We start from the raw sequence: 14980 nt of genomic DNA, 5'->3' as shown, positions 1-14980 counted from the left end.
TTAGTGAGCTACATGACAATAATAAATACAATATTACCCTTATTAACTAAGTTTTAATGGGAAAGCTCAGCAATCATTGTATAAGTCTATTAATTGGAGCATCAAAACTGCTGAATTCAGAGAGATGAATAAATAAAACCCTTGGTGTCTCAGAGTAGAGAAACATATTAAATATATATATCCGAAAAAGCAGAATCAAAGCTTGATCTACTGCACAAAGGTTACCAAAATGTAATTTTGCAATACAAGCGAATCTCCAACAGAAGAATGACATCACAGAAGCAGAAGCAAAGACACAAAGACAATCCTTCAGAGCACTTTTCGTCTGGGTTAAAATACAGCTAACCAACGTCACCATAGATCTCGGAGCAAGCAAACAGCAGCACTTGGTGATATTCAATCTGCAGCAGAGGGTGTCAAAACAGCTCGCGCTGGCTCAGCAACCTTGTGTGATTTCAGCCTAAATAAATACCCTACTGTTTTATCTTCACACAGATTTACAACGCACTTATTTACAAATATATTGGCCACGATTGGCAGCATGCTCCGTCATCGGCCGTTTCATCAAGGTTACTGGGCGTTCTCAGCTGATTAAATGGGATTCCTGGAACAGATGCAAATGGGTTGAGGAAAGAGAGGCGGTGAAGTGCTCTTCTGGACGGGAAGCCTCGTCTGACAATTTAACCAAGGAGCATTTATACACCCGCAAAGAGGCCTGACTAAATGCTGTCATAAGTAATGACCTGCTTGACATCGTAAAATGCTCCTCTGGGTCTAATGAGTGAGGAGAGCTGACAGGCCGGATGGGCCTGAGCTGAGGTTGCAGGACTTAGACCTCACTAAATCAAACGGCCTGCTTCATTCCCACTTATACTGGCCGACCAGAACCTGTTAGATAACATACTACAATCTCCATCCATTCCAACCAATAAGAATTCAGAGCGGGGTCATTACTTTATTTTATGTTATTGATTTTCCAGTGTATAAATGGAAACAAAATGGCAGGTTTTTATTGGTGATGCTATATTATGTGTGTGCATGACATATTATGCTTGGTATGTAATGCCTGGGCAATAAAAGGATAGTTATTTTATTTTTCTAACATTTTTTATCTAAAAAAGAAAATAAATCGAGAAATGTATTTATATATAATTATATGGGTGAACCAAATATTTAAGGCTAAAATGTTCAACAATTTAAAAATTATTCTTTATTACAAGTCAAAATAGTAAAAAAATAATAATAAAAATTAACAAAATAAGCATTTCTAAATTCAATATGTTTTACAGATTAAAAGGTGTTACATTCATAGCTTGATTAGTTTATTTTATAAACAAAGTCAGTCCTTGCCTTTAAATGTGCTGTATTTAAGTTTTTGACTCTAATTTTAAAAAAATAGCATAATGTGTTTGCTGTTGCAGGCTAAAATGTGGCATGTGAAGAACAGGAGCAGCCCCTAAAAGAAGATACAGATTCAAAGCCATAAAAATTCACATGAGGTGGTTTTAATTGGCAAAAAATACAAATATTACTAACGTAAAAAATAAACAAGCAGTTTATAGTGTTAGTATTGTCAGGCACGCTCGCTGTTGGTGTTGGCATCCTGGGAGTAAGTCAAGCCTGAAGAGAATGAAAAAAAAAAAAAACCCTACTCCAATATTTTGAAATTTAGAGTGCAATATCTTCATTTTTCAGTTGATGTCAATCATACATACAGTACCTTTAAGTATAAAAATTGGAAAACAACTGAAACTAAGACCAAGCAAAATAACCTAAAGAACATATTTTTTTTATTTACAGTAAAAGTAATGTCCTATACTACACTACCTGACAAAAGTCATGTCATCGATCCCAGTTGTAAGAGCAACAAATAATAATTTGACTTCTTGTTGATAATTTGGAAAAGTGGCAGAAAGTAGATTTTCCTGATGAATCATCTGTTGAACTTTTCATACTTCAGTCTCCACATCAAAGTTACTGAAAGCAAAGAAGGTCAAGGTGCTCCAAGATTGACCATCCCAGTGACCAGACATCAACATTATTGAGCATTTCTGGAGTAAAATGAAGGAGGAGGCATTGAATATAAATCCAAAGAATCTTGATGAACTCTGGGAGTCCTGTAAGAATGCTTTGTCATTCCAGATGGTTTGATCAATTAGTTATTTGAGTCATTGCAGAGATGTATGGATGCAGTCGTCCACATACACAATAGTCGTTCTTTTTCCACTGCACCATGACTTTATATTTTATATTGTCAATAATTTCTGTTAAGTGACAAGACGTTTGTCTAAGCAAAGTCAGACCTCACTGACCTAATTAAAACATTTGAAATCAAAGCCTGATCTTATTTTATTTTGGTAAATCTAGAGGTACTTGCCTTTCATATAAGTTACTTCAGATACGAAATGATCAACTTCAAGTCAATGTAATGTGTATTTATATAGCGCATTTATTGTGTATGGCCATACAACCAAAGCGCATGAAGGGGTGGGGGGATGGGGTCTCTCCACACCACCACTAGTGTGCAGCATCCACTTGGATGATGCGACGGCAGCCCCAGGACAACGGCGCCAGTGCGCTCACCACACACCAGCTATTGGTGGAGTGGAGAGACAGTGATAGAGCCAATTCTGGATGGGGATGACTGGGAGGCCATGATTGTACGGGCCCATAGAGGGACTTTGGCCAGGACACCGGGGTTACACCCCTGCCCTTTTCACGAGAAGTGCCATGGGATTTTTAATGACCACAGAGAGTCAGGACCTCGGTTTAACGTCTCATCCGAAAGACGGCACTCACTAACAGTGTAGTGTCCCCTTCACTTTACCGGGGCATTAGGACTCAAGCAGACCACAGGTTGAGCGCCCCCTGCTGGCCTCACTAACACCACTTCCAACAGCAACCTAGTTTTCCCAAGTGGTCTCCCATCCAGGTACTGACCAGGCTCAGCCCTGCTTAGCTTCAATGAGTAACCGGTCTTGGCCTGCAGGGTGACATGGCTGTGACTACTCAAGTTATTATTTGTTGTTCCTAAAACTTGGATAGGTGACAAGACTTTTGTCAGGTAGTATATTTCTTACAAATCACACGTTTGGTTAAAACTCATTCTTTTGAGAGCAAAAGATTCCAAAACTTAACTGTACAGTAATCTGCAACATGTCCAAGGAAAACAAAACAAAACAATACAATAAACCTGTCCTGTGTATGCAAAACAGTTGACCAACTAATTCCACCCTTAAAATGATTTTATATAATAAGCTTTGTTTTGTATCTCAGTATGCTCACAAAAACATAGTGTGATGATGGCTGCAGGGAATCCCACTATTCTGAGGCACTGGGATGAGATGGTTGTGTAGGCGAAGGCGTTTGTACAGGACTAGAGGCTGGAAGTGGAGTTCTGTGCACTGAGCCAGCAGTGTGAATTTATCAGAGCCCACTGCTCTGACACTTTCATTTCAGGCTAGAGCTGAGGCTCAACTACAATTTATGACGAGACAGCTCCTAATTTGTATTTTGCTTCTTTCCATAGCCATTCCACCTCTGTTGTCAATCAAAATCCTATAGCAGCCACTCAACTTTGTGACAATTATTGGAGTCCTGCAGTAACAGATACAATTTAAAGAAGTCAGAGAGAATTTCTATTTGCACATCTTATAGTTACGAGCTGGTGTTACATCCCAAGCAAACAAAACATAAACAATGCATATTGAATTACTGAATGTTTGTGAATCCATTTAAATGAAATCACATTATTGAGAATTATTATGATTTCTACTCTTCAATTTGAATTAAAACAAAACACAGATAATGAGATTAATTAAAGAAACATGCTTGTTTCACCATACATTTTACACTATGTCCACTCATGCCTTCAAGTGTCACTGAAAGGTATGAAAGGTATAACTATTCTATTTTGGAGAAAAAATTCAAGATGGTTATTCTCACAGAATGTACAATAAACTATAACTAAATAAAAAAGTTATTTATGCTACTACTGGTTTTGAAAATGTATTAATTGTTCTTAAGTACAATTCAATTACATGTATTATTGTCATTTTAAATCAATGATTTAATGAACAAACAAACAAATAAATGATTCAGCATCTTCACTTTTGTCATTACTGGATAAATCAGCATTTTTTAAAAACTTTTATTTAAAATACATATCTGCAGTGACTGGTGTATCAATGTAAGTGATAAAGAATCATGCTACTTTTAACATATGATTTACTCTATGTTAATCCTTATCATAGACATTTCGTCACCTTAGAATTATAAGGCTCTATCTGACATTTTTGTCAAAAAAAGGGTTATTGACAAAATCTTACGAAATGACATCTTATTTAAATTATAGGATGTTTTTTTTAATAAGTTGTTTACATTTTAGGACATTTTATTTTAAAAAAAAATGTTACACACATGCTATTTGCTATATGGAATGCAAAAACTTTGAAGCTCAATCTCTCAAAATCATTCAGAACACAGATAGATCCTCCATGGTAACGATTTGTGTACTTCAGCATTCACTTAGAAATAATATATCTAGCCAATGGACAACTACAAACATGTAAATTCAAAATGTTGAAAATTAACCTGAACTTGCCACAAATATGTCACCAAAGTAAACAAAAATACCCCCCATATTTTGGATAGATGTACAATTAAATCCACATTAATCTTTTATTTGACTGCTGCATAAAAAAAAGACATGCAAAAAGGAATAAAGAAATCTGCAAATTGGCATGCATTTAGATCTTCAAATGTTGCATTAGGTTCACTTTTTTTATTGCTGAGCCTTATAACCAATCACACAGGATTCAGTTGTACTTATAAATGCAGTAGCCAATCAGAGACATAAGAATACCAGAGTTGAGAGAACACACTCACATACTAAATTCGGCATATTCCTAAACGTCTCATAAAGATTAAATAGCTGAATACATGAGTGCAGGGTTCATTTCAATATTTATAACGGGGGGTTGTATAGTTTTGATAGATTATCAGTAATGTTTTGCATGTGTAGTCACGTTTAACAAATTTTATTAGGCAACAATAATGCTCATAATTACAATATGAAGAACAATAACAGACAGTAATGATTTTTTCCCAATACTGTAGCCCTAACCCGTAATTAATTTATGTATAGTTTTCATCCAACTTTAATCTGACTAAATTAAGTAATTAATAATTTATTTGTATACATTGATTTTTTAAAAATATATTTATAGAAATTTATTTTAAAAGTTAGTTTCGACTGGCCACAGCAGAATGAACCGCCAACTTATCCAGCATATGTTTTACACAGCAAATGCCTTTCCAGCTGCAACCCAGTGCTGGGAAACATCCATACAAGCTCATTCATACACATACACTACGGCCAATTTAGTTTATTCTATTCACCTATAGCGCATGACTTTGGACTGTGGGGGAAACTGGAGCACCCGGAGGAAACCCATGCACGCTTTGATGATTCCTGGTTCTATTACACAAAACTTGTACATTTCATGTCAAGATTACATACAATTTATAAATATATAATATAAATTGCATTATTACTACTTGTTTATATTAACAAAGTTAAGATTGCATATGAATAAGTGAGCCATTTTATAGAGTTTAAACATAGTTTTACTATTGCTATAGAAAATACTCATATATGCAAACAATAATAAAATGAAAACAATAATATCTATAGCATCTCTCTCTCTCTCTCAATTCAATAATTGCTTTATTGGCATGACAAATGTTATATTGCCAAAGCATTTATAAACTTTAAATTAAAAAGAACATGCATAAAAACATAGTAAACACAGTAAATATTAGTAGCAAAAATATAAAATAATAATAGTTAGAATAATAAATAAAAAAATACCTAAATAAATTAAAAAATCAGACTAAACTCTAACTCTCTCTCTCTTTCTCTCTCTCTTTGATGTCAAGCCTGCACTGATATTTTGTTTCATTCACAAAAAACAAAGCAGATGCAGGAGCAGTGTGTTAAGATGATTTTATACCCTGATATGGTCTTGTTGCTCTATATTATGCTGTAAAAAATCCTAACATTTGATTTGTCAGTTTACCACAGCACATATTTGGCATGAACGCTTCCGAAGCCTCTTACAGCTATTAACTGACTGCTGTTCAGTGATGTTTCATTTAATCACAAACTGAAAATCAATAGCCAGATTTCCAAACTGACATACCAGTGCCCTCTATTGATGATCTAGGGAAAACAAGGCCGGTCGTTCTTGCATATATTTAGGAAAGCATATCATGTACATATACACCACAAAGATGCACATAATACCATAATATTCAATCACACTAACATGTTAACAATACACAAGGGATGTATGTGTTATCAGCAGCATATTAAAAACAGCTGCAAGCACTGAAAAAGACACAACATTAATTCATATCTACATCAAAACATATAGAATCCTCAATGCAAAAGAGCTTATCTTATCATTTATGCATTTCATTAATAGTGATGACCCTGAAGGGCTTACGTATGCTTACGAAAACAGTTTTTTTTTTTTTTTTACTTTAATAAAATGATGGAAGCACAGGTACAGATTGCATTGCATCTGACTGAGCCAAAGAGCACAGAACCAGCTCAGGCTCTTAAGTGGACAGTTTAAGGAGCCGCTCCACTCGAGCATGCTTCATTAGAACACAGTGCACTTTGCTAATGGCTTTGATTGGCTCTCTTATAGATTTAATGGCTGCGGCTAATTAAATTTGATACAGCCATAAAAAGTCACAGACAGCTATTGATTTACACCGGTCTGAGATTATTTTATCAAATCATCTTAAGTAAGGAGGGGACATTCTGACGTCATGACCGGAGCCATAAATAAGAAGAGCACTGTAATGCAGAAATGGCTTCTGACTATTAATCTAAGATGCGACCTATGCGGTGCAGTTCAAAGACTTCCATCATAGTACCCTTGGGAAAGTCCCAAGTACTGAGGACTAATACAATTACCACACCAGCAGCTGTACATGTATGAAATGCAGGGTGCCCTTTATATTATAGATAAATATCAAATTCCTGGCTACCATGGATTAAAAAGTTAAATTTGCCATGACATCCAATGAACAGAAAAGGCTGCTGGCGCACATGTTTATTAATAATAAACAATAAAAATGTTTAAAATAACATAATACTAAAATGGTTTTAGCTACGATGGATAATTTACCCCAGTCTTGAGAGAAATCTAAGGAACTATATTTTGTGTGGGCATGAAGTGCTCCCTCTGCGATGTTTTATAGCTTAATAGCAGCTTTACAATCTTACCTTTTTTATCATCTACTTTTTTTAAAGTGGTCATTTTGACGACAAGTAATTCCCTGGCACGTTCGCTTTATTTAAATACCCGAGCTTAGACACACCAAAGAAAATGATGTCTGCAAAACTGTTGCAAAAAATGTATGTGTTATTTAAACAAATTAAATTTAGTAATGTTTATATTCATTTGTTGGCTTGAATTCAACCCAAATAATTTGTTTACAACCACTTAACTTTAAAAAAAAAAAACATTTAGTAAATCTATGGAATCATCTTTGAATAATTTTTTTCACTGCTTTAGCCAATTGCGGTTCAAATTTATTGGCTGACGCTACTATGGCATTGACAATCATCAAGCATTGACAATGACGCGCCATGTGAATCAGGGGTTAGTTCTAGACTTACCATAAAAATAGGTGTGAAACAACATGATATATAAAAAACGGTATAGAAAAAAATTTTAGGTAATTCATTCATTCATTTTAGTCCACATCGGAATGAACTGCCAACGAATTCAGCATATGTTTTACACAACGCATGCCCTTCTACCTGCAACTCAGTACTGAGAAACTCCTATACACTCTCACATTCACACACACATACACTACAGCCAATTTAGTTTTTTCAATTCCCTTATAGTGCATGTCTTTGGACTGTGGGGGAAATCCACGCGAACATGCAAACCCCACACTGAAATACCAACTGACCCAGCCGGGACTCGAACCAGCGACCTTCTTGCTGTGAGGTGATAGTGCTAAATACTGAGCGACTAAAAATAACAATAAGAAAATGAAAATTTCTTGATTACTGAAATAGACTTTTTAAAATTCCATGCTATTCCCTACATTCCATGGCCAGTGGGAACCCAGGAAATGTATTGTGGTTTTGGAAAGAAAGTTTTTCAGATTTTCAGAAGGCGATAGATCTCAAACTCATCCCTACTTATGAGACATGTAGAGGTAATATACCGGCAACCTTCGGTCTGCAGCAAGACCCTTCTCCTGTAAGCATGCCATTGTCAGAAATAAAGGTACATTAAAATTTATAAAACACAGAAACAAACAAACCAAAAATGTTCACCATCTAGCCTTAAAAGTGCAGTTTGTATAAAGCAAAGCTTGCACAGGAGTCACTTTCAAAGCATTCTATTAGTCAATGAGGTGAATATATGTGACTGACTGGAATACAAGCATTAGAGAAAATCTCAATTTTGTGGATTTGTTTACATTTTGCCCCACAAAAAAATGTTTCCACAGTTAACCTTGTGTACCTTACTTAACTTTAACCTAAATAATGGTATTTTATCTATTAATATTAGCTGTGATCTAAAACGTATGTTGTATGTTATATAGTGACATTACTATCAGCCAAAAAAACAAAAACAGCAAGTGTATAACATTTTGTGCATGAAAACGCATTTTTCTGAATTGGATAACAGATAAAGCTCCTACAAAGTTATTATGGCAATGGGTTATACTTGAATATACCGCTGGATTATTTAATCCACACAGCAAAATGTTGAATGTGTCATGGGAGATGGGATCTGGATTTGTTACACATGGCTGTACACCTCCAGAAATATGAGATGGTTTGAATAATTGGTCTTAATTTAGGTCTAAATTGGTGATGGTTGGTGAAGTATGAATATGTATGTTAATGTTTTTATTATTTTTTCTCCTCTTTTTTTGTCCTTGTCTTAGAGTCTATTTGAAAATTAATAAATACATTATTTACAGCTTTATATGTCTACATCTACATTTTTATTATTAATGTTTTAACTTTTTTACAAACTGAAGGGTGTACTGATCCTATCTGATTAATAAACACTTCCCATGATGTTAGTGCAAGTTGAAATGTATAATAATACTAATAATTCTTAAAAAAAAAAAAAAAAAAAAAAAAAACATTACATTCAAGACCAGCTTTCTCTAAGGTCTGTTCACACCAAGGATAATAACTACAAGTATACCAAGTATAAATAAAACATATCTTTATTAATTCGAGAACACAAAAACTCAAAATGGAATATCTAATCTGTTTCTCTTTTGTTTAAAATCATAATTTAATCTGAAACTCAATATCTTGGCATTAAAAAGTATATAAAAAATTAGCTATTCTGAATTCTCAAAAGTTCTTATTTCGAACAATTTGCTGCACATTTGGTTGCAAAACTCAATTTTGTTAAGTAAAAACAACTGAACATAAGTATGACTACACCAAGTCTAATTCCCAATTTTTTGTCTCATCCATACTCTCATGGTTCACCTAAAGGTGCTAAATGATTACCCCAGACCCCACAAAACCGCCACTGAGCCCAATTTTAAATCAAGACCTTTATGAAATAAGAGCACTCAACCTCAAGCATTCTTAAGTCACCTCCCTATCAGAGCCACCATTAAGAGCAGCTTCTGGCTATGTGGAAGAGCGTGGCCCATCTGTTGAGTGTGTTTATTTGCAGTAAACAGGACCCTCGTCTCCCTGGCCTTCCTCTGCCAGCTGCTGCTCGTTATGCTGAGTGCCCACCTCTGTCTTAATTGACTACTGCTGGATGCAAAGAGACCCCCGGGGACGAGGCAGCAGAAGGGGCAGACGCGGACGGCTTGGTGCGCATCCACTTGGAGGCTTAACCTGCTTCCTCTATTTGACTGAAGAGTGTAATGCCTTAAGTGCGCCAGTAAATTCAAACCAGTCTGACTGAACAATGATGAAACATATTTAGTATCATGGGGCCTTCTGCTCGCACCCGTGACACATCACAAAGACTTTATGTTTCATTAGCACCACAACATTAGAGACTTCATTTTATGGCAGCTGCGGTTATGAAATAGTTGGCCAAAATGCATTATGTAATCAAATGTAACCAATCAGGGCCATTTAATATATTTATTAACTGGATTATAGTAGGATCAGTGCACAACACAATTCATTTTGACCTTTTTTTGATGAATACTGTTTTATTGTGCAAGCATGTAATGCTGTTAACCTGGGGTGTGTTTCCCAAACAGCAACATAACTCGTGGCTAAACTATCATAGTATGATGCATCGATTGAGAAAAGAACAATGTAGTGATGAGTGTTTTCCAAAACCATAGCTGCTTTGCTGCATATCCATCATTTGAACCATGTTAGTTACAACGTAAAATGTCTATAATGACGCTCTAAACGGGGTGGAGTAACAACTACTTTAGAGAAAAACCCCATACTTTTTTGTGCAAAATATATTGTTTTACACGCACACGCAATTAAAAAAAAGTTCAATATTAGTTTGATAAAAACATGCACTCGCTTTCCAAATTAATTGAAACATACAGTTAAAGTCAGAATTATTAGCCCCCCTTTGATTTTTATTTTATTTTTTTTTAAATATTTCCCAAATGATGTTTAACCAAGCAAGGAAATTTTTACAGTATGTCTGATAATATTTTTTTCATCTGGAGAAAATCTTACTTGTTTTATTTTGGCTAAAATAAAAGTAGTTTTTAATTTTTTACAAACCATTTTAAGGACAAAGTTATTGGCCCCTTTAAACCCCTTTTTATTTTTTTTCAATAGTCTACAGAACAAACAAACAATAAACAATAACTTGCCCTCTAGTTAACCTAGTTAAGCCTTTAAATGTCACTTTAAGCTGTATAGAAGTGTCTTTAAAAATATCTAGTCAAATATTATTTACTGTAATCACGACAAAGATAAAATAAATCAGTTATTAGAAATTAGTTATTAAAACTATTATGTTTAGAAATGTGTTGAAAAAAATCTTCACTCCGTTAAACAGAAATTGGGGAAAAAATAAACAGGGGGGCTAATAATTCTGACATCAACTGTATGTAAACAGTACATATAGGGTCAATGTTTCTGTTACAAATATTATTGAGAATATGCCATATTCTATTCTAAAACATAAAAACCTCTCAGTTAACAGTAGATTTAGTTAACTGTACATTTATTGAGCTGCAAAAAAACATAGCAGACTAACATATTAACACCCTTATCTCATATATGAATCATATAAATCATTAGGCTAATGGTTGTAAGTTACAGTAGGCCATTAATTAAGAAAAAATCCTATTTTATAATAACAATAATAATTCTTCTTATTAATTTATAATTATTATTGCTATCATTGTTATTATTGTTGTTGTTGTTATTGTTATATTAATAATAATAATAATAATTATTATTATTAAATAGGATATTGTTTATTTATTTTTTTAACTTTACTTTTATAATTTGACCCATTCAAACCACTGCAGAAATGTTCTTTTATAAATATGTTTTTATTTAATGCATTTTTATTTTACTTTATTTAGCAATTATGTATTTTAATAGACTAAAAGTGACAGTGAAGATATGTATAATCTAACCAAGGATTTCTATAAATGCTGCTATTTGAACATTATTTTAAAACATACAGTCCAGTACACAAAGTAAATGATACAAAAAGGTCCTGTAGTTTACACAAAAATAGTAAGCAGCACTGTTTTCAACATTAATAACAAGAAACATTTATTAAACAGCAAATCAACATAGTACATTAACACTCTAATCTTATAAATTAATTGTATAAATCGTTATGCTAATGGTTGTAATTTACAATAGGCCATTATTTAAGAAAAGAAAAGAATTCTACTTAATAATAATAATAATTATTAATATTATTAATTTATTATTATTGTTATTATTATTAATAAGTAGGATATTGTTTATTTATTTTTTTAAAGTCTACTTTTACAATTTGATACATTCAAAACACTGCAGAAACGTTCTAACCAACAGGCCCATGTCATATAGGCCTACAATACTGATACATTTCTTCATAAATAACCTACTATAAATTAAAAGCACTAACGTGTGCTTTATATGTTTGTTTTCACAAGCTTTGGATATGTAACGTAAATTCTGCTGTTAAATAATAGGTTAATATAGCTTTAGCTTTAATGCTATTAACTAATATGCAAATGTGCATATGATTTACTTACAATACAGTTTGTAAAGTAATATACTGTATGAGAGACTTGCTTTATTTGCCAAACAAATGGATCCAATTAAATTTGCATTTTAAACCTAAAGTTAAAAAGTCATTATTTTTTAATTTAATGTTTTAAGTTTTTATTTACTATACTGCCAACATTATTATACAGTACATACATCTGGAGATTTTTTTGCTATCAGAAATACCAAAAAAATGTCTGAAGAGGCTATTTGGCCCTGAAAATGACTTATTGTTTTTGCATGTAGAGTTTTTTTAAACTCATTAGTGTTTCGTGTAAGTTGATTTAATTTATTACGTTCTGATTTCATTTGCACTAATGAAACTATCAAATGCAAATCAACCATCTGCATGCACAATATTTGGGATGCTTTGAACTACATCCAGATGGGATAAGTCAAATGTTTCGCAAATTAACACATGATGAAAAAGCAGCACAAATCCATTGGACACGAACATAAATGTAGGCATCTCTATTTTATACTAAAGTATATAGTGTTCTTGTAACAAAAATAAAACAACATATTTCTTACCTCAGTGCAGAGGACGTTCAAAGCTGTGAAGTCCCATCGTTTAGCATGCGCTGTGTTGTAACTCAATATTGCATCCTGTAAGGTTTATTCAAAATATAAATAAATATGTATAAATAACAAAAAAATACTGGCAATTAAATATGAAAGTAAATGAATACTAAATTTTTTTTATTTACAAGAGCTTAAGCAAGGAAGAAAATAGCACAGAGCAATTCTGCCACCCTCTGGATAGATTCATCTCTTGTTCATTCAGCACAACTTTTACGTTTAGACCTATACCTTTTGACATGCATTTCATAAATGTCTCAAGAGATTAAATAAAACCTACCCTAATGTCAAGTGAACTTTTGCATTCTCCTTCCAAAGCAGAACGAATCAACTCCCACCGACTTTGCACTCCACTTCCATCCTGAAAAACAGACATCATTTTCACATGATACACACAATTATGTTTAAAAGTTTGGGTTCAGTAAGAGTTTTTTGAAATAATTAAATATTTTTATTATATTATATTATTATATATATATATATATATTTAGCAATGATGCATTTTAATAGATTAAAAGTAACCCAAGAAATATATATTCTTACGAAGGGTTTCTATAAATGCTGCAATTTGAGCATTTAATGTAAAACATACAGTACAGTACACAAAAAAAAAACTACCAAAAGTTTCTGTAGTTAACACAAAAATAGTAAGCAGCACTGTTTTCAACATTGATAAAAAAAAAAAAGATTATTAAACAGCAAATCAACATATTTGACTAAGGATCAAAAATCACACATTTTCTACATTACTGTAATATTTAAAAACAACAAAAAAACTTCTTTAAAATGTCTTAAAAACCTTAATAAAATCTCACTAACTCCAATCTTGTGTATTATATGAATAGGTCAAATAATCACTTGACACTTGAAACTTTAATGACTAACTTTTAAAAAATTTAATACAGCCTTGATAAGCATAAATTAAACATGCATTTTAATTTAAATATTTCTATAAAATTCTACAGTGCTCAGCCAATATGAACACACCCCTCACAAATCTTTCATTTAAATTAATATTTTCTACAGGATGCTCTACAAAAGGTTTTCTTTTTTGTCTTGTTTTTAGTCCAAATATCTTCATTTCAAAGTGAAAACAAGATTATTTTACTTACTCTAATGGCAAACCATTTTGCTTGTTTTAAAAAATAAAACTCTTAATTTTGGGTAATACAATACAATACAATATTTTTACTTGATCAAAGAATTTTCTCAACATTTGGACTAGAAAAGAAGACAATACAAAGTAAGAATTGGTTATTACTGTACCTGAATACTCACCAGAAAACTGCCAAATAGAGTTATTCAACTTGTGAAACTGTATTCCAATTGCAATATATATTGCATATATATAGATATAAATTTATGTTAGGGAATAATATTGAATAAAAAATGGCAAAAATTAAGAGAAACAAAAAATATGTATAAACTTTTTTGAAATTTTGTAGTTTGAATTTTTTTTTTTCAATATTTTACTTACTTTATTAATGATCATTTTTAAAATGGGATGCGCTTATTTATGCTGAGCACTGTATATACGTATGTATACAAAATTCTCATAAAACTCAACATAAATTTACTCTCACAAACTTAACCAAGACCATGTACAATCTCCATTCAAATTATTTTCAGGCAAGCATTAACTTAACAGCAGACATTACCTCATTCTCCATAGGGAACATGTTCTTTTCTGAACAAGGCATCTTTACGTTCATATCATCCCAAGAATCTCTGAATTTGGTCGGATAAGGAACAGGGACTTGACCTTCTTTAAGTAGATCTGTCTATAAATGTAATTCCACATATCATATATCATATAAATATTTTTTATATATTTATCATCATAAAAAATGTTACACACTCAAACACTTGCATACAATTTAACCAATAGTTTGTACTTATTTTGTTTATTTTATAGTGTCCTTGTTACCATGCACCTACAAATCTAAGAAATGAGTAATAATACTACTACTACTACATGTACTTACTTTTAGGACTGCAATGAAAGTCATGTTTATGGTTTGTTGCATGTAATTTTCCAACATATCACTTCTTTTTCTATTATGACTATTGTAGGTAAATGGATCATGTGTATAAAGACACTAAAAAATAAACTGTTAC

The 14980-nt window shown here is 32.7% G+C and overlaps 1 protein-coding gene across 2 annotated transcripts in view; it reads right to left on the bottom strand.

Annotated features, from left to right (window-relative positions):
* Positions 1-14980, bottom strand: part of parga (poly (ADP-ribose) glycohydrolase a) — a 55966-nt gene that overhangs the window by 34622 nt on the left and 6364 nt on the right. The window contains exons 5-7 of one of the 2 annotated variants that reach the window (XM_073921012.1): positions 14521-14643; positions 13143-13223; positions 12766-12889 (exon numbers count right to left, since the gene is read on the bottom strand). Coding sequence is in view for 1 of the 2 variants with exons in the window: in XM_682449.7 (XP_687541.4) it covers positions 12815-12889; positions 13143-13223; positions 14521-14643 (279 nt within the window). In the remaining variant the exon portion in view is untranslated. The remainder of the gene's footprint in view (positions 1-12765; positions 12890-13142; positions 13224-14520; positions 14644-14980) is intronic. The other variant, XM_682449.7, reaches the window with a different exon arrangement.

The sequence above is a fragment of the Danio rerio genome, chromosome 13, assembly GCF_049306965.1.
Source record: "Danio rerio strain Tuebingen ecotype United States chromosome 13, GRCz12tu, whole genome shotgun sequence".
NCBI classification, from domain to species: Eukaryota; Metazoa; Chordata; class Actinopteri; order Cypriniformes; family Danionidae; genus Danio; species Danio rerio.
The sequence above is the reverse complement of the archived record's forward strand: the minus strand, read 5'-3'. Positions and strand labels throughout refer to the sequence as shown.